This window comes from Oncorhynchus keta, chromosome 10 (genome assembly GCF_023373465.1).
Source record: "Oncorhynchus keta strain PuntledgeMale-10-30-2019 chromosome 10, Oket_V2, whole genome shotgun sequence".
Classification (NCBI taxonomy): Eukaryota; Metazoa; Chordata; class Actinopteri; order Salmoniformes; family Salmonidae; genus Oncorhynchus; species Oncorhynchus keta.
The window spans coordinates 32840611-32861517 of record NC_068430.1 but is presented as its reverse complement, the minus strand read 5'-3'; the positions used below and the strand labels follow the sequence as shown (position 1 = coordinate 32861517).

Sequence of the window (20907 nt, the reverse complement as noted above, 5' to 3'; positions counted from 1 at the left end):
TTACCTAGAATGAATAAGGGTTGAGTGCATAGTTGTCAACTCCATTCGTATTCGAGAGCAGGATACTTGGACTACCGTTTCGGATTTTAAATGTTTTACTAGACTAGTCAGCCAACTTGCAGCAATATGCTGCTGACGTCGATTTGCTTCCAGCTCTCCCCCAAACCCTTTCCGGGGAGGGACTTGATACCCGAGATCGGCACTGTACCATAAGCATGAAAGTCTATCTATTAAGTCCAGTAAATCATGAGCAATGTCTTCTAGGGCCAAGCAAATATTAAGAGCGATAGCCCAATGTTCTGTAGAAAAGTACTCAGTTGTATGTGACACATGTAGCCTTCAATCCACTTTGCATTGTCATTATTAGGCTAACAACTTTATCGAAAAGTAAATGCGTAGAATATGGTACATCTAATCCAATATATATATTTTTTAATACCCACTACTCACCCTGGCACCTTCTCCAGTTGCCAGTGACAGTTTCAGTCAGTCTTAACACCTTAATAAAACAATATAATCCTGAATTCTGGTGTCAGATGACATGCACTGGCATATTTCCTTCTCTTGTACACTGAAGCAAAACGTTTGCGGAGAGGCTTGTCAGTCATACTTCAAACAAACACCAATCATGGAGACGAAACCAAGGAGACAGACCTCGTCTAAAGTCAAAATAACTACCTGTTAAACACGCTTACCACTGTTTCCTTACCTGTGTAGTGGGAAGTCAACCTGACAATGAAAACAGAAAAGGAAAAAAATGAACAACAAATGGTTTATTTACAATAGTGTCGCTTTACATTTTATACAGGTGATTTTGATTTGCGTAAAAGGCACTTTTGGCTTTAATTTGTGACAAATATTTGCTCAAACATCCAACTGTCCATTCGCTGAAAGGCACTAGTAGGGTAAAGTATGGGTTGACAAAGGCCACTCAACAAAAAGGAGCAGGAAAGGTAGCTAAAAGATACATGATATGCTATGTAAACAAATAAAATAATTGTCAATGTTGCCATTCTCCAACCTACCACCACATATTAACCAAAATCCAAACTAGACATTGGTTTGATCTGGCTGCCCAAGATAGACTGATATGAACAGATACTATACGTTCTCTTAAGCCAAGAGTAAAATTTGAAAGTGGTTGGAAAGCAACATTGAAGTAGACAACTCCCAACCTTGTGAAATGACAGACATACACCTGTCCTTCAAGAGTGACAAAAGTTATACTTGGACATAAAAACTAAAAATATTCACCCTATTCAACAACAAATAAGGCATACAAATACTAAACTTTACACCTAATCATGTTGGATGACTCAATGAGATGATGGTACTGGGCTGTAGCGAGGAATAGTGTAAGGTGAAGGGTCAGATGACAGTTATGAGGAGAAAGGTTGACATCCAGATTTGTGTAAAATGGAGAGAAATTGAGGGAGGGACATAGAGATGAGTAGACCACCTGAAGGTGTCATTAACATGGAATGCATAATTTTCAGGTGGTCAGAGTGACAGAAATATAAAATATACTTGATCAGCAACAACATGAAGTGTCACTTCTGACTGCATAGTTAAAGTATCTAAAAAATTGTAATATTGTCTTTGTATCTAAAAAGGACGTGCTGGTCAATCACTGACTTGTGACAGTTTGAATCTATACATTTGTGTAGGCAAACAATGAGTATGTAATGTAGAGCATCATTTGTGCCAAGCAACCTGTCAGTTGACTGAGCTCCCCACATTTAATTTCTCACAATCATTCTGTCCAGGGAATGTTAGGAGCCTGTGTGTGTAGTCCATCTCACAGCTAAAACTGCACCCATCCTTTAGCAGTGTCTTGACTGGAGCTGTGGTGAGGGGGAGAGGATGATGTGTGAATGTGAGAAGGTTAACAACATGAATGGATGACAAAATGTTGATATATGGCCCCCCCATCAAACTGTTTAAAAGCTTCACCCAACGGGATGAGAGAGTTAAACTCATCAGGGATTTGAGCTAGTAACCCTGTGATCTCTAGTCAGTTTCCCTTGCCACAACACCATGCATAAGGCCTGCCAACTTCCTCAGTCGGGGTCTTAACTTACTGTTGCCAGTTAGAATAGTAGAATACACAAAGTGCGATTTCGAAATTTGGTTGTGCATCAGCAGTTTCTTTTGTTATGAGAGTCAGTCAATTAGGCCATGTCAGCTAAAAACAAAGTCCGATTGCTAAGTGAATTTTGCAGCCAGCTATCTAAACTTGTTATCATAGTCGAATTACCATCGGGGGGAAACCCCATTGATTTTGTTAGTCTCACTCAGATATAATACTAAAAACTGCAAACATTTCCCACCACCCTATGGCAAAATGTGTATAATTACAGGAAATTAGCTGTTTGTGTACACATAATTGCGAGCAACTGCGGCCCATCATGATGAGTTCTGATTTGTGTGGCCTCCACACCCATCAAAGTTGCCCATCTCTGGTCTAAACCATTAGCTCTAAAACTGACCTGGCACCAGCTGCTGTGAAGTCTCCCCACAGGTCTGCAGTGGGCAGGGCGGCAGGGACCGGGCCTCCAAAATCTAAGAGAGAGGCTGGAGGGGGTAAAAAAAAAAAAAAGTAGACGTAGAATTATCCATGTTAACATGTGCTTGAGCAGTGGTAATGGAACATTGGGTCATTGAGCTCTATAGCCTAATGAGGTTACCTGTGTTAGACTGCGTAGGTGGAGGTGATTGCTGGCCTCCAGGAGGGGATACAAGGACTGCACCCTTAGCCATTGGTGGAGGAAGGAGAAGGCCACTGCCCATGGGCCGAGACTTGGCACCTGGATCCTTCTTCTTTATGTTCTAAGACAAAGAAAATCCCTATCCCTTCTTAGCATGTCCGTATCACCTTTTCTTCATCCCATTTTTGTTTCTCCTCATTCCACCATTTATGCTCACCCCAATGCTGATCTTGATAGTCTGTCCGTCTTTAAAGCCTAGGTTCAGTTTGGGTGCTGTGCTCTGAGATGCTTCCTCTTTCGCCAGCTCACCTTCCTGTTTTACCCACCTGTAGAAAAAGGGGCAGATTTGTTAGATTGTACGTAATGTTCCAATGTAAAAATGGATGTTGATGCCAAAACCAAAGAGAGGATAGACATGAGAGGTTGACTCACTTGAAGTGATCTTGAAGAGCTACATTGAAGTCAAAGGAGTCCCCACGATCAGCAAACCCCAGGCCGATGAATGCATGTCGTCCTTTAAAAAAAGAAGTGCATGAGAAGACCGATGTACTAGCTAGAATACTGTATTGCAATTAACCTTTCAAACTACAATGGATTTTTTTGCCCAAAATATACAGTGGGGCAAAAAAGTATTTCGTCAGCCACCAATTGTGCAAGTTCTCCCACTTAAAAAGATGAGGCCTGTAATTTTCATCATAGGTACACTTCAACTATGACAGACAAAATGAGGAGAAAAAAAAAATCCAGAAAATCACATTGCAGGATTTTTTAATTAACTTATTTGCAAATTATGGTGGAAAATAAGTATTTGGTCACCTACAAACAAGGAAGATTTCTGGCTTAAAGAAGAAGTTACCTCTGTCCTCCACTCATTACCTATATTAATGGCACCTGTTTGAACTTTTTATCAGTATAAAAGACACCTGTCCACAAACTCAAACAGTCACACTCCAAACTCCACTATGGCCAAGACCAAAGAGCTGTCAAAGGACACCAGAAACCAAATTGTAGACCTGCACAGGCTGGGAAGACTGAATCTGCAATAGGTAAGCAGCATGGTCGGAAGAAATCAACTGTGGGAGCAATTATTAGGAAATGGAAGACATACAAGACCACTGATAATCCCCCTCGATCTGGGGCTCCACGCAAGATCTCACCCCGTGGGGTCAAAATGATCACAAGAACGGTGAGCAAAAATTCCAGAACCACACGGGGGGACCTAGTGAATGACCTGCAAAGAGCTGGGACCAAAGTAACAAAGCCTACCATCAGTAACACACTACGCCGCCAGGGACTCAAATCCTGCAGACGTGTCCCCCTGCTTAAGCCAGTACATGTCCAGGCCCGTCTGAAGTTTGCTAGAGAGCATTTGGATGATCCAGAAGAAGATTGGGAGAATGTCATATGGTCAGATGAAACCAAAATATAACTTTTTGGAAAAACTCAACTCGTCATGTTTGGAGGACAAAGAATGCTGAGTTGCACCCAAAGAACACCATACCTACTGTGAAGCATGGGGGTGGAAACATCATGCTTTGGGGCTGATTTTCTGCAAAGGGACCAGGATGACTGATCCGTGTAAAGGAAAGAATGAATGGGGCCATGTATCGTGAACTTGAGTGAAAACCTCCTTCCATCAGCAAGGGCATTGAAGATGAAACGTGGCTGGGTCTTTCAGCATGACAATGATCCCAAACACACCGCTCGGGCAACGAAGGAGTGCCTTCGTAAGAAGCATTTCAAGGTCCTGGAGTGGCCTAGCCAGTCTTCAGTTGTCAACCCCATAGAAAATCTTTGGAGGGAGTTGAAAGTCCGTGTTGCCCAGCAACAGCCCCAAAACATCACTGCTCTAGAGGAGATCTGCATGGAGGAATGGGCCAAAATACCAGCAACAGTGTGTGAAAACCTTGAAGACTTACAGAAAACGTTTAACCTCTGTCATGGCCAACAAAGGGTATATAAAAACATTGAGCTAAACTTTTGTTATTGACCAAATACTTATTTTCCACCATAATTTGCAAATAAATTCATAAAAAATCCTAGTGTGATTTTCTGGATTTTTTTTCTCATTTTGTCTGTCATAGTTGAAGTGTAACTATGATGAAAATTACAGGCTTCTCATCTTTAAGTGGGAGAACTTGCACAATTGGTGGCTGACTAAATACTTTTTTGCCCCACTGTATATATTTTTTCAGCATATCAGGTTGCATGGTGACGTATTTCTGCTGGTGTCTTTCTGATTGTGATGGCATCTTACCATTGCCGTCCTCTATCCGAACCACAAAGTATCTGCTGGAATCTGTGACTGCCTCCACCACACATCCAGGATACTGCTCCACTGGGGCTTGGGCAAACAACTCTCCTAAGAAATACAGAATTCAGTTAGACTAAAAGCTGGAAATCATGAGATACATATATCTATATACAGTTGAAGTCGGAAGTTTACATACACTTAGGTTGGAGTCATTAAAACTCGTTTTTCAACCACAGACAGATTATTTCACTGTATCACAATTCCAGTGGGTCAGAAGTATATATACACTAAATTGACTGCCTTTAAACAGCTTGGAAAATTCCAGAAAATTGTGTAATGTCTTTAGAAGCTTCTGTTACGCTAATTGACATAATTTGAGTCATTTGGAGGTGTACCTATGGATGCATTTTAAGGCCTACCTTCAAACTCTGTGCCTCTTGCTTGACATCATTGGAAAACCAAAAGAAATCAGCAAAGATCTCAGATTTTTTTATATATATATTTTTTTAGACCTCCACAAGTCTGGTTCATCCTTGGGAGCAATTTCCAAATGCCTGAAGGTACCATGTTCATCTGTACAAACAATAGTACGCAAGTATAAACACCATGGGACCACGTAGCCGTCATACTGCTCAGGAAAGAGACGTGTTCTGTCTCCTAGAGATGAACGTACTTTGGTGCGAAAAGTGCAAATCAATTCCAGAACAGCAGCAAAGGACATTGTGAAGATGCTGGAGGAAACAGGTACAAAAGTATCTATATCCACAGTAAAAATGTATCCTATATCGACATAACCTGAATGGACGCTCAGCAAGGAAGAAACCACTGCTCCAAAACCACCATTAAAAAAAAGACTATGGTTGGCAACTGCACATGGGGACAAATATCATACTTTTTGGAGAAATGTCCTCTGGTCTGATGAAACAGAAATCTAACTGTTTGGCCTTAATGACCATCACTATGTTTGGAGGAAAAAGGGGGATGCTTGCAAGCCGAAGAACACCATTCCAACCGTGAAGCACGGGGGTGGAAACATTATGTTGTGGGGGTGCTGTGCTGCAGGAGGGACTGGTGCACTTCACAAAATAGATGGCGTCATAAGGAGGGAAAATTAAGTGGATATATTGAAGCAACATCTCAAAACATCTGTCAGGAAGTTAAAGCTTGGTCGCAAATGGGTCTTCCAAATGGACAATGACTCCAGTATACTTTCAAAGTTGTGGCAAAATGGCTTAAGGATAACAAAATCAAGGTGTTGGAGTGGCTATCACAAAGCCCTGACCTCAATCCAATAGAACATTTGTGGGCAGAACTGAAAAAGCGTGTGCGAGCAAGGAGGCCAACAAACCAGACTAAGTTACACCAGCTCTGTCAGGAGGAATGGGCCAAAATTCACCCAACTTATTGTGAGAAGCTTGTGGAAGGCTACCCGAAACATTTGACCCCAAGTATAACAATTTAAAGGCAATGCTACCAAATACTAATTGAGTATGTAAACTTCTGACCCACTGGGAATGTGATTAAATAAATAAAAGCTGAAATAAATTACTCAATTTCTGACATTTCACATTCTTTAAATGAAGTTGTGATCCTAACTGACCTAAGACAGGAATTTTTTACTAGGAATAAATGTCAAATTGTGAAACTGTAAATGTATTTGGCCAAGGTGTATGTAAACTTCCGACTTCAACTGTATGCATGCATATATGAAGCAGACAAGGTGACAGACATGAGCGCAACAGCTGTATTGACAGATGTAGCCATGACAGTCTGACAGATGTAGTTACCTGAGTTTTTGTCCTCTAGCTTGATATAGGCAAGCTTTCCTATGGAGATTATTTTCATCCTGCCAGTCCATGCTGGCTCATCCAGCTTCCAGTCAGCAGCTCTGCAAAAACAAAGTGAAGCACCCTTCCTGCATGTCATGACTGCTTTGCTACAGAGCTTTTGGGCTTACTAAAACTCATCAAACAGTGTAATGCAATAATTGCAATCTCAAACCATGCAACAGAATGGGACTCTTAAGCTACATAAAGCACATCAGTAGCTTGCTCTTTCTAAAGAGCATGGGATGCAGGGATTGACATGAAGGTGAAGTCAGGAGTATTTTTTGGTTTCTCAATGATTATGATCACTTGGACAAAAATGTTAAGTACCTTTTTCGGAGTGGCATGCTTAAGGAACCTCAAACAAATCTGCTCTCAAACAATGTGACAGGAAATGTTAGTGTTAGCTGGGAGCACGGGACATTCTACAGAGGCTCAAACATGTAGACAGTCAGTCATGGTTGGTAAGTGGTTGTTACCGTTGGTACAGTCATGCAACATTACATAGGAAGGTGGGAAAGTGTCTCTTGTGAAAAGCAATTTTGGTTCTTATGTAAGATATGTAATACCATTATAGCTAGATCTATATTCTCTAGAGTACAGTCACCTTTTATTAATTTCAATGTTGAGAGTTTCACCCAACTGTCCATTAATTGTCCCAACTGTAAACCCCCAAAACGTTTCAAATCTTATCTGTCACATGCGCCGAATACAACAGGTGTAGACCTCACTGAAATACTTACAAGCCCTTAACAGCTTCTACCCCCAATCCATAAGACTGCTGAACAATTACTCAAATGGCCACCCGGATTATTTACATTGATACACATTTAAGCAACTAGATTGCGGCAGTCTATTTGCAAAGTTTTAGAATGATCCAATGAACCATTGCATATCTGTTCAAAATGTATCAAGACTGCCCAAATGTGCCTAATTGGTTTTTAAATACATTTAAGTTCATAATTATGCACTCTCCTCAAACAATTGCATTGTATTCTTTCACTAATAGCGACTGTAAATTGAACAATGCAGCTAGCTTAAATGGTTGTTAAATTTTCTGCCTTAGCCTTTAGATATGTCTATGTCCTGGGATGTTTTGTTTAGTTACCTCACACTAATCACATTAGCCTACGTTAGCGCAACCGCCCCGCGCAGGGATGACGACACTGATCCCATAGATGTTAAGGAGCCTTTTGGTCCTAGACATGGCGATCCAGTACCGCTTGCCGTGTGGTAGCAGAGAGAACAGTATGACGGTTGACTGGAGTGAAAACTTTTGGGGCCTTCCTTTGACACCGCCTTGTATATAGGTCCTGGATGTCAGGAAGCTTGGCCCCACTGATGTACTGGGCTGTACACACTACCCTCTGTAGTGCCTTATGGTCGGAAGCCGAGCAGTGGCCATACCAGGCGGTGATGCAACCGATTAGGATGTTCTCGATGGTGCAGCTGTATAACTTGAGGATCTAGGGACCAGTGCCAAATCTTTTCAGTCTCCTGAGGGGGAAAAGCGGTTGTGTCCTCTTCACAACTGTCTTGTTGTTTGGACCATGATAGCACCACTTCAGCCCTTTCAATGTTAATGGGGGGCCTGTTCGGCCCTCCTTTTCCTATAGTCCATGATCAGCTCCTTTTCGTCTTGCTCACATTGAGGGAGATGTCCTGGCACCACACTGCCAGGTCTCCGACCTCCTGTGTTGTTGCCTACCTTTACCACCCAGGGGCGGCCAGTCAGTAACTCCAGGATCCAGTTGTAGGGGGTGGTGTTAAGTCCCTGGGTCCTTAGCTTAGTAATGAGCTCTGTGGGCACTATGGTGTTGAACGCTGAGCTGTAGTCAATTAAAAGCATTCTCACATAAGTGCTCCTTTTGTCCAGGTGGGAAAGGGCAGTGTGGAGTGCGATTGAGACTGCGTCATCTGTGGATGTGTTGGGGCGGTATGCGAATTAAGTATTAGACTCGGTCAGGGAGAGGTTGTAAATGTCAGTGAAGACACTTGGCAGTTGGTCCGAGCATGCTTAGAGTACATGTCTTGGTAATACATCTGGCCCTGCAGCTTTGTGAATGTTGACCTGTTTTAAAAGGTCTGGCTCACATCAGCTACGGAGACCGTGATCACACAGTTGCCCAGAAGAGCTGGTGATCTCATACATGCTTCAGTGTTGCTTGCCTCGAGGCGAGCATAAAAGGCATTTACCTCCATCTGTAGGCTCGCATCACTGGGCAGCTCGCGGCTGGCTTTCCATTTGTAGTCCGTAATATTTTTCAAGCCCTGCCACATCAGATGAGCATCAGAGCAGGTGTAGTAGGATTCAAGCTTAGTCCTGTATTGACGATTTGCCTGTTTGTCTGAGGACATAGCGGAATTTCTTATAAGCGTCTGGATTAGTGTCCCGCTCCTTGAAAGCGGCAGCTCTAGCCTTTAGCTTGGTGCGGATGTTGCCTGTAATCCATGGCTTCTGGTTGGGAAATGCACGTACGTTCACTTTGGGGACGAAGTCATCAATACACTTATTGATGAAGCCAGTGACTGAGGCGGTATACTCAATTTCATTGGATGAATCCCAGAACACATTCCAGTCTGTGCTAGCAAAATAGACCGAGTCATCTGTCCACCTACATCTTCGTTATCGTTCAGGGGACGTGCTGCTGTAAGTTATCTGGCAAACTTCCTTTCCACTCCCCCGCTGTCTTTCCAGAGCGTGCACTGATGATGTAACTACCAAATTGGTTGTCTCTTCTCTTCAGTCTCGTGCTGCATTCTGTTGTGTGAACCTTGGATACAGCCAGTATTGGTCAAAACGCGCATCACTCGTTCGCATACAGCCAGTAGTCATCCAAAGCCCCCAAACTTCTCGTCGGATCTACACGAATCACATAGGTCACCTATTTTGGATTCAAAATGGCAAATTTCATCAAAAGGTGGCTAGTTGGCATCCTTGTAACTAACATCAAAGTAGATCATGCAACACTACAAATCCCTGCAAGTTTCTACACGTCATCTCTACCTGACACCTTTGCTAACAGGTATTGTCAATTTAAAACTTGCACTAGACAGTTCATAGAATTGTCCATTCAAAAGACATGTAAACAATGTATTAATTACTACATTTAGCCAACATTGGATAGTTAATCCAGAGATTATTATATTCGCCTTGATTTGGCATTCGTAGTTAATGATCATTTATTTTTGGGGGATAAATACAGGCAAATATATTGTTTAGTCACCTTGTCCTAGCTAATTTTGCCCCAACATTGGACGCCCCCTAACTTCAGACACACTAGCGGTTGGAGGATTAAATCACCAGTAGCTCAACATTTAAAACGTCTTGGAAAATACCAGTATGTTTTGCAACTAAAGACACCCTTCTAGCTAGCTGACCACCAATTTGTTGCAGTTTAAGTTAATTTTAATTGAGAGTTTTCAAAAAAAGTACACATTTTGTGAGACATGCTGTATATTGTAAAATGTGACTGCGCGACAGACCACACCAATTTATATCCAACTTTTTACCTAAATGATTCACTCATGTTAGTAATAAACTGTTATCTACCTTCTCAAAACATAAGATTAATCTGTAAAACAAATGAGACATTATTTGGTTATGACACTGAAGATGTTGGTGAAGAACCATTTAAGGGTCTACAGGAGGGCACACCGGGCTACGCAATGAAAAGTTGACAGGCAAGTCTTTTTTTTACTGGAAGGCTAGCCAACTAGTCAAATATCTAGTAAACACTTCGGATACGAGGATGGTGTTTTTAAAAAAAACAAAATTGTGGGTATTTATTTGTAATTGAGCAAAATAGTAAGGTGGCCAATAACTGGGGACCGTATGCTGTAATCAGAAGTAGTGCCTTTAACTCAACTGTACTGTACAAACAAATCCCTTTATTTTAGGAGGAGGTCATTGTTTTGCTCAGTATTTCCACTGAAATGTCAAACATGCAAATTGCTAACCCGTTAGCTAACATTTCTACAACACCAATAATGACAAAACATTAATGGCTTGATCACAAGATAAGACAGAAGGTAATATTTCTTAAACACTGTTGAATATGTTGATAATAAGGGGTGCTACGCTAAAGAGATTTACATAGTTATCAAAACTACACGCCAGGCTAAGCCTACACAAAACACAGCCCTTATTTTAAGTTCCTTAAATCCCCATATGGGAAAAACTAATGGTTGAAAAACGATTGGAACCATTTCCCTGTTTGACCGCTAGGTTTTATGGGTATTATGACTCATACTGTGGTACTCTATTAAGAGTATGGGTTAGCGAAAATGCTTTCCTAACCTGTTACGAAAAGTCACTTGTACCTAAGTGGCATGTTTTAGGGAGTCCCGAATTATTTAGCATTGCACACACTCCAAAATAAAGCAGACTTGCCTACTTGAACTTGTTAACTATGAGCGAACCATAGTCTAACTACTCGTTACAGGTTTATAGCTAACTAACTCGTTAAAGTTAATTGGTAACTTAACTCACCTGGCTAGCATTATTTAGAAGCTAGCAAGTTAGCTAGCCAAACAAAGGTGCCACCTCACAGCATATTGAAAGTTAACTTGCTGCATAGGTAGCAAACTAAATGAATACACAACTTTATCCCTGAAACAATATTCATCTACTCTCCATTTTATGCATTCAATAATTGAATACTTTCAAATTAACATTAGCTAGCAACAACCTTGTCTTCCTGGATCATCCAGTTTCCACTTGTTCATGTTGATTTGCTAACGCATTAGCAAGCTAGCTAATAACGAGTAGTTAGAAGAAAGTTCATCAACAAAGTGGGGTCCATAAAATAACTCACCGATATCCACGGTTAGTGGCACGGGGTGGGATCTTGTACACATGAACCTCTGGCTTTACACAGATCACTGACTCGTAACTACCGTCGTCTGCCAGTGCCATTTTGGCAAGTAAAAAACCTTCCAAACTTCTAACTGCTATAGGGGGAGAATGAACCCACTGCACTGTAACGTTTACAGCTCAAGAGCGCCTCTCTTGGAGAGGATGACTACTACAGTCACCTTCTCAATTCAATTTAAGGGGTTTATTGGCACGAGAAACACATGTTTACATTGCCAAAGCAAGTGAAATAAACAAACAATAAAACAATGCAATGTAAACATTACACTTACAAAAGAATAGACATTCCAAATGTCATTGCATGTATATATAAAAACACACGCATATCTTCTTTGGTAGTATGGCGGTCCGCAAACAAATGTTATAGGTTCATGCCGCCACCTACTGCATTGGCTGTATATCAGCCTACTATTCCGCAGGATGCAGTCATTACACTGTATGAAATAAAAATGCTCTACCTACTAACCCTGCACCCATTAACCTCACCACTATTCCACTACTTTGTTCCTATCTGATCCTACTACAGGCCAGCAGCCTGGGAGGACGGGACACTTTCGTTCAAAACATCTTGTAACTTCTGCAGCAAAATCTCATACACCCAAGTGCTTCTCTGCATTTGCCACCACATCTATCATCTGTGATTTACGTTCCATTCCTGAAGCTCAATTGACAACCATGGCCATGAATGCCAAAAAACAACCTTACTGAAACAGATGTTATTCCCATCACTCTCTATTGGCCTCGGCCTACTCACAGGGATCCTCTTAGGATCCCACTCCCTGGACCCATCTTCCTCTACTACTCTCTTCACTGCCTAAGCATACGACACCTTCTGTTCTACTCTGGTCCTGGCAACCTCAACCTGCATTTATCTCACCCACCACTGATCTCCAGCACCATGGTTACCTCTACAGTTAACACACACAACTTTTTCCACCGATACTACACATTCCTTTGTCTCATGTCCTCCTGCACACTTCTCACATCTATGAATCTCCCTCCTACACACTGCTGCCACATGAGCATAAGCTTGACACCTAAAATACCATCATGGATTCGGAACAAAAGCTCTCACGGGATAATTGACACATCCTAACTTTACTTTATCTGGTAAAGACTGCATCAAAACTCAGAAGTACAGACAGTGTTTTCTGTGTTTCACAGCACCTGTTTCACCACACTCTTCACCGGGTCTGCGTTGCACCAAATGGCAGGGGTCACAGACACCAGGAATCTTCAACTTCAGTTGGTCCTTCTCAACACTTAATGCCTCTCCAGTTATCACTCCTTTCAACAGCGCCCTGCTCCGGAGAGGAAAGCAAATCACAGTTCTTGACCCCAGTCGTGTGGTGTGGAGCGCCCGCTCTTTCTGGATGGCAGAAATGCTAAAAATCTACACGATTCTACATCGAGTCAGATGTCTTACTGCCTCCACCTTCAAATAAACTACACCTGATAACTGATACTCACACAATTTACATTGGGATTATGAAATGCTATAGAGACTCAGCTCTCAATGAAGGCTCCTCTCACCTGTGAGGTAAGGCAATGCTTCATGTCCTCTATGGTGACATGAGGAGCAAGCTTGTTCTGGGCCTGCAAAGCCATGAACTCCATCTGGGCTTTTTCTGCAGAACAGATCACAAGAAGTTCTCCATGAAGAAGAGGAAACTTACTGTCAAGGTATGACTCAGAGTTCTGGATAAAGCAGAAGTTTACACAGGAGGAGGGTCCAGTCACGCAGTTACATGTGACAAGCTGACAAACTTAGAGTGACAGCTGTCACGACAGTCCCGGAAACCTAATCTCCAGTAGTCAGGGCTTTTCTCAGGGTAGTGGGGCCACCAGCCACACTCAACAGGAGCGGCTGAGGTATCACAGTAAAAAAAATATAACAATAAACAATATTCTAATAATTCACTTCTATAGCACTTTTCATAATAGAAATCTCAAAGTTTCTTTAAGAAAAAAAAAACAAGCAATATATATATTTTGTTTGCAATCAAGTTTCATTTTGTTTATTCTCTTTCAAGGTTTACTATTTTACCTGTTGGGCATAATAAGATCATTCCCAGCACAGATCTATGCTCTTCGGGTATGTATTACTTTTAGAGCAAATTACCTGGAATAGAAACATGGGGATATAAGCAACAACAAAAAATGTATGCAGAAAGTAAGTTGAGCTGATGTTACCCCGCACTTTCCCTCTATCGCCATTTTATAGTAGTTAGCTTTATTCCTCCTTCGGGTAAATACTTTTAAAAAAATGTTAAAGTAAAAGCTAATATTGGTGGTTTTACTGCCACCTGCAGTGCTGGAGTCCTCAAATCAAAGTTTATTGGTCACATGCACAGGACAATTTATTTAACCAAACAAGTCAGTTAAGAACATTTACAATGACTGCCTACCAGGCCAAACCCTCCCCTAACTCAGACGACGCTGAGCCAATTGTGCGCCGCACTGTGACTCCCCATCACAGCCAGTTGTCATACAGTCTGGAATTGAACCCGGGTCTGTAGTGACACCTCTATCACTGCGATGCAGTGCCTTAGACCACTGTGCCACTCGGGAGGCCTACAAAAGGGTGTAAACAGTACAGTGCAATACTTACTTGCAATCTCTCCTCAACAGTGCAATAGATATTTATATAGTAAAACTAGAAATAATAAAAAGTGGTAAAATAAAAAATAGTAATGTCCTGAACAAATGTGTGTCTTTTAACTATTGTGGCGGCAGGTAGACTAGTGGTTAGAGTGTTGGGCCAGTAACCGAAAGGTTGCTCGATCGAGTCCCTGAGCTGACAAGGTAAAAATCTGTCATTCTGCCCCTGAACAAGGCAGTTAACCCACTGTTCCTAGGCTGTCATTGAAAATAAGAATTTGTTCTTAACTGACATGCCTAGTCAAATAAAATAATGGTAATAAATTATTAACAATCCCACAAGGTATGACTCCAAACACCCAGAAAAGGCTACTCTCCTTGATGTTATCCTCACAAATAATCCGGATAGGTATCATTCTGGTGTTTTCTGTAATGACCTTAGTGATCACTGTTTTACAGCCGGTGTTCGTAATGGCTGCTCAGTGAAACGACCTGTCCTGATTTATCATAGACTCTTGCTAAAACATTTTAATGAGCAAGCCTTCCTTCATGACCTGGACTCTGTAAATTGATATAGAATCAGCTTGATCCTCTCTGTCAAAGACGCTTGGAACTTCATTTTCTAAATAATTTCAGTGGTATTGTTAACAAATATGAAAATAAAGAAAAGGATCTGGCAGTTACTCCACGTCGAATTCCATTTGGCAACAGGCTCTGCACACGCACACTCTTGCTGACTGGCTCTCGTTCAGGCAAATGAGATATAAGTGCACTCAGGCTATCCGGAAGGACAAAGTGAATTACTTTAAGGAGCAGTTCTCTCTACGTGGGTCTAACCCAAAGGTTATGGAAAACGGTTAGAGGTGGAGAATAAACCCTTCTCCTCACAGCTGCCCATGTCCCTTAATGTTGATGATATGGTTGCTAAGGAGCACATGGTTGAGCTGTTTAATCACCACTTCATTAAGTCAGGATTCCAATTTGACTCAGCCATGCCTCCTTGCCCATCCATCATTTCCTCATCTCCCACCCCTTCTAATACGACTAGTCCCGATGCTCTTCCTTCTTTTTCAATGTTTTTCCCTGCAGGCAGTCACTGAGTCCGAGGTGCTTAAGGAACACCTTAAACCCCAAAAACATCTGGGTCAGCTGGTTTAGAACCTTTCTTCTTTAAGGTTGCTGCCCCTATCATCACCAAGCCTCTGACCTTTTTAACCTGTTTCTCCTGTCTGGGGAGGTTCCCATTGCTTGAAAGGCAGCCATGGTGTGTCCTTTATTTAAGTGGGAGATCAAGCTGATCCTAACTGTTATAGGCCTATTTATATTTTGCCCTGTTTATCACTTATCAGAAGTGTTGGAAAAACTTCTCAATAATCAAACTGACTGGCTTTCTTGATGTCTATAGTATTCTCTCTGGTATGCAATCTGGTTTCCGCTCAGGTTATGGATGTGTCACGGCAACCTTAAAGGGCCTCAATGATATCACCATTGCCATTGATTCTAAGCAATGTTGTGCGGCTATTTTTATTGACTTGGCAAAGCTTTTGATACGGTAGACCATTCCATTCTTGTGGGCCGGCTAAGGAGTTTTGGTGTCTCTGAGGGGTCTTTGGCCTGGTTTGCTAATTACCTCTCTCAAAGATTGCAGTGTATCAAATCAGAGCATCTGTTGTCTCAGCCACTGCCTGTCACCATGGGCATATGCCAAGACTTGATCCTAGGCCCACACTCTTCACGCTGTCTCATCCATTTATATGCAGATGATAGTCTTATATTCAGCTGGCCCCTCCCTGGATTTTGTGTTAAAACGCTCTACAACAAAGCTTTCTTAGTGTCCAACAAGCTTTCTCTGCCCTTAACCTTGTTCTGAACACCTCCAAAAGTAATGTGGTTTGGTAAGAAGAATGCCCCTCTCCCCACAGGTGTGATTACTACCTGAGGGTTTAGAGCTTGAGGTAGTCACCTCATACAGGTACTTGGGAGTATGGCTAGACAGTACACTGTCCTTCTCTCAGCACATATCAAAGCTGCAGACTTGATTTCCTCTATCTTCGGCCTCACTCCCCCCTGGCTGGGATGTCTGCTGCAGCCCTCGTCTGCCAGTCACATTCTGTTGGGGGTCCCCAAAGCACACACATCCCTGGGTCGCTCCTCTTTTCAGTTCGCTGCAACTGCAACTGGAGAGAGCTGCAACAAATTCTCAAGCTGGAGAGTTTTATCTCACTCCATTCATGAACACTCTTGCTGACAGTGGTGGCTGCTTTGTGTGATGTATTGTTGTCTCTACCTTCTTGACCTTTGTGCTGTTGGCTGTGCCCAATAATGTTTGTATCATGTTTTGTGCTGCTGCCATGTTGCTACCATGCTGTGTTGTCATGCATTGTTGTCTTATGTAGTGTTGTGTTGTGTCATCCTATATTTATATTGTATTTATTAATTTTTATTAAATCCCAGGCCCTGTCCCCACTGGAGGCCTTTTGCCAGGCCGTCATTGTAAATAAGAATTTGTTCTTAACGGACTTGCCTAGTTATAGGACACATCACTGCACTCTGTAAACTAGTAATCTCTGTATACCCGTCACAAGACCCACTGGTTGATGCCATTTACAAACCGTAGGAAACCAAATTTGAAGAAGACAATGCTCTTATCATTGGCGGAACGATCACAACCCATAGGAATCCCCACCCAGTTAACTTTAAAATGAAACCCTCAATATTCATGCTAAAACGAATGACCTCGCTCAAGGGCCGCTGCCATGCAAATGGCTACCTTTATTTTGAAGCACACTTAGCGCCATGTGATATCTGATCACATGACTACTAAGACAAGGAAGTGAAACATCTCTAAAAGTGTGATGATCGTTAGTGCGGGTGAGGTGAACATAAGCAGATGAGTACGTAAGAAATTAGCTATGTGATAATAACAACCGTCGGTGTGGTGTGATTGCACATAAACAATGTATGCTGTGAAATACGGATGACAATCGCTTTGAAGACATCACAACACATTGTTTTGCAGGTCGAGAAAAACTTTTCCTGATTTCGCAGACCGTAATCACAGTTGTAGTCGTACCTCTCTGGTCGTAGGCTACCAACCTTAACTAAAGAGACATTGTGCAATAAAGGTAAGTCATTTTTTACCTGTAGGCTATATTCGGTTCAACCATGTCAGCGAACTGGCCCGAGAGGATCTCCGCATTCTTGCGCAGCCCGTCCCAGTTCTTGTGCAGCACGACATCGGACATCTTCCTCGCTGAGGTCCTGCACGAGCTGCGAGATGACAGGGCCAGTGACCACATCAAGGTACATTTTTCAGGGCACAATTATCGTATTGAAGCCTCCCGTGTCCCTTCCTATGTATGTATCCACATGAAGTTCCAGAGCATTTGCTATGGAGGATGGCACTTTCATTATTAAAGTGTTTAAAAGTTAAACCATATTAAACTGCATTATGTCCTCTGTTCCGCCTGCCTCAGGTCCTGCTGCTGTCCCCACTACTTGAGCACCCTACTCTGCTGTGCCCCTCTGTCTTTGTGGGCGAGGAGACCGCCCTGGAGCTCATGTCTGTGTTTGCCCAGTGCTCCCCCAAATCCCTCCCGCTCCGCTGCCACCTTCTCCTGGCCCTCACCTCCGTTCTCCTCTGCTCCTGCTGTGTTAGTTCACACACCAGCGCCTCCCAAGACTTCCTGGACCTTCTCTTACAGATGGCCCAGGACACCAACGACGCACAGGCTGGGGCTGCATTACACCCATTGAGGACAACAGCCTGTGACTGCCTTAGGGAGCTAGAGGCTTGCCTCCCGGGCCTACTATCCCAACGCTTGGAGCTCCTGAGCAGCCTGAGGCAGCAGGAAAACTCCAGGCTTCACCAGGCCTACACGGGGCTCCATGCCCTGGCCCTGAGGAATGCTGTGTATCTGCTCACCCAGCAGAAAGGGGCTGGGGCTGGAGACCTGAAGACTGCACTGGGGAGCAACGAGGGGTTTGTGTGGGGGGAGGGTGCAGATTCCGCACAACCAAACTCTGAGTCACACTCAGACTTGGCCCTCTTCTCGCCCCTCACTCTGGGCACCATGGGAAAAGTTCCTTCCCTGCAGACGGGCCTAGACTGTAAAGAGCTGAGATCGCTACTCTCCTCCCTCTTAGAGGAGTCCTACCTGCTCACATCCCTATCCCAGGCTGCCCTGCTGCGACGGCTTGTGGAGGTGCTTGCCATGGTGCCCGCAGTCTCCCCAACGATATTCAGGGCACAGCTGCTGCGTCTATTGGGCACATGCAAGGTTAGTAGCAGTCTACTTGTCTAGGATGAGTTATGGAAGAAATAGCAGATTATCCACAGATCTAACCATGCTTGTGCTGTGGTACAACATTATCAAACCTAGCTGTAAAATCTTAAGATTTGTGACTGAATTGTTTAATCTCTCTTGTTGTTGCAGGTGTGTCTTCTTCATACCACTCTGCTGATGAAGGCTGCTTTCACAGACAGCCTGTTCAGCGCAGAGGATGAAACCTTCCTTCTAAAGCGTCTCGTCGGCCTGTCCCAACACCCCCTACTGAGCACGCCTGAGAAGCTCTTCTACATGGACTGCATCCTGCACTTCCCAGAGAACCGACCTATCAGTAGTGGTGACGAGAGCCTGCCCGTGCTCTTGACCCCTCGGCTGGCCGCAGCCCTAGTGCCCACTGTGTTCAATGATAGTGTCAGCATGCTGGCTAGACTGAACCTACTCTCTCTGGTCTACCTGGAGGAAGGAGAAGAAGACAGGGAGGGACAGGGGGGGAGAGGCCTGGCCTACCTGTACGATCACCTAACCTCCCTTCTCCGTATCGTGGAGAACCAGTCCAGTAGGGAGATGGTGGTGACCTTCTTCAGGGCTTCCTTCCTCTTCCTCTTTCACTTCTGCCACGTGAAGCGCTACTCTGAGGACCTGTCTCAGAGGCTGTGTGACCTGTACCTCAGACGCACTCGGCTGGCCCCTCACCTCATCAACCTGTCTGACCGGACCCAGGACCGGCTGGAGGAGTCAGGCTGGGCTGTGGCACTGCTTAGAGCCCTGCAAAGAACCATCACAGAGGCCCCGCTGTCCCAGCTCACCTTGCAAGACCTCCGCTGGCACCTCAGGATCCTGGCCCGCGTGGCAGAGGAAGGGGAAGTCCTCCAGAGGGCCACTCTCAACTTTCTGCTGTGCGTCATCACTTCCTCTTCATCCGCGCTGTGTGTGAGCGGGGACTGGCGTCTGGGGAACAGCGTGCTGGGGGTGTGTCGACGCCTGCTCCTGCACCCCAGCTTAGACTCCCTTCTCACACCGCTGGCTGATCTCCTACAGCACCTCACCTGCCATTATGGTGAAACAGACATCCAGGACCACGCCCGCTTGTACTACACCCTCCTCACCACTCTTTCCCAGGAGAAGCTGGCTGGGGTGTTAGCACAGAGGGGAACAGAAAGGGGGCGGCAGGCCAAAGTGCGCTCGCTGTCTGCCATCATGAGTGAGAACGAGGAACTGACCAGCGGTCTGACCGTGCACCAGACAGAGCGACCGCTGCTGAGGCTGGTCAAACTGGACAAACATGAACCAGACGAATGCAGACCAGAGCATAAACCAGACAGTGAACCAGCCTGTGAGACAGAGAGTTCCCCAGGACAGGGTGGGATAGAGGACTACAGAGCCCAGTTCCAGAGTTCCAGCTTCGCCTCTGAAATCACCCTCCAATACCACCTCACACACACTGGAGTTCACGACCCCCATTTCGACAAGCTCTTCAGCATCCGCTTGCACTTTGATCTCACAGACGGCCACTATGAGGAAGTGAGTGACATCAGCGTGCCTTGCCTGTTCAGGACCAGGAAGCCCCCTACAGTGAGGCTGAGGCTGAAGCCCAAGCAGCCGTACCACACCACCCTGAGAGCTAGCGCCATCTTCACCACGGAGGACGGCCTCTCCTGGCACTCCCCGCTGGCAGACCTACATGTGGCCTTCCCTGAGGTGTTTCTGCCTCTCCTCACACCCCTAGGGTGGGCCAGGGAAAAGAAGCAGAGGGTGTTTGAGGGGATCTGGGGTGAAATATGCTCAGGGCAGTCTGAGGGGGATTTGACCAACACTGCAACTAGCCTGTTCTGTGATCAGTTGGAGGAGTCGGCTGTGGGTGAGCTGGTGGAGAAGTACTTTCAGAGATATCTGGTCTCAGACTTGGATAAAGGCAGGTGTAAAGTGCTCTTCTTCCTCCCACCCCAGTCTCACGTGCTGCTGAAGGTTATCACAGAGGAGGATGCCGTCCAGGTTCATATTGCTACAGACAACTGGAAGCTTCTGCCTTATATTAACTCTTATCTAGATGACATTACCAAAGAGATTCACAGCACACAGCAAGTCAATGGTGATGTCTGATTCTGAAAGTGGTGGGCTCCATAAAAGAGATGGCTTGTTTTTATGAAATAATGCCCTTTTAACACTTGTCTGATTTAAGTTCTTCCTTTTGAAATGTTGTGTGATACATTTACTTATGTCAATATGTTTCGAAGCTGCACTCAGTAAACTGATAATTTGAATCATGGATTTTTGAAAACATTTTAATTTAACTTGTAAATAAAGTCAATGTGTGACTGACTTCTGCTTGTTAACCTCATGCTTAACACAGAAA

The 20907-nt window shown here is 44.0% G+C and overlaps 2 protein-coding genes across 5 annotated transcripts; one reads left to right on the top strand and one right to left on the bottom strand.

Moving 5' to 3' along the window:
- Nucleotides 1-758: 758 nt before the first annotated feature.
- On the bottom strand, nt 759-11782 carry LOC118388519 (adaptin ear-binding coat-associated protein 2-like). Its single transcript, XM_052526872.1, has 8 exons — nt 11606-11782; nt 6750-6850; nt 4966-5070; nt 3141-3222; nt 2926-3034; nt 2688-2829; nt 2490-2574; nt 759-1844 (listed from the first exon to the last, which is right to left on the bottom strand). Exons 1-8 carry the CDS (start codon nt 11704-11706, stop codon nt 1805-1807), a joined length of 765 nt encoding a protein of 254 aa, XP_052382832.1. The 5' UTR covers nt 11707-11782; the 3' UTR covers nt 759-1804.
- Nucleotides 11783-17040: 5258 nt separating this feature from the next.
- On the top strand, nt 17041-20873 carry ap5b1 (adaptor related protein complex 5 subunit beta 1). Of its 4 annotated transcripts, none has more exons than XM_035777688.1 (4): nt 17041-17159; nt 17285-17568; nt 17742-18545; nt 18702-20873. In XM_035777688.1, exons 2-4 carry the CDS (start codon nt 17431-17433, stop codon nt 20652-20654), a joined length of 2895 nt encoding a protein of 964 aa, XP_035633581.1. In that variant the 5' UTR covers nt 17041-17159; nt 17285-17430; the 3' UTR covers nt 20655-20873. The 4 variants fall into 4 exon arrangements, with proteins under 4 accessions (XP_035633581.1, XP_035633582.1, XP_035633580.1 ...); XM_035777689.2 differs by having other exon boundaries at nt 17042-17136; XM_035777687.2 differs by having other exon boundaries at nt 17077-17284; nt 17413-17568.
- The last annotated feature ends 34 nt before the right edge of the window (nt 20874-20907 follow it).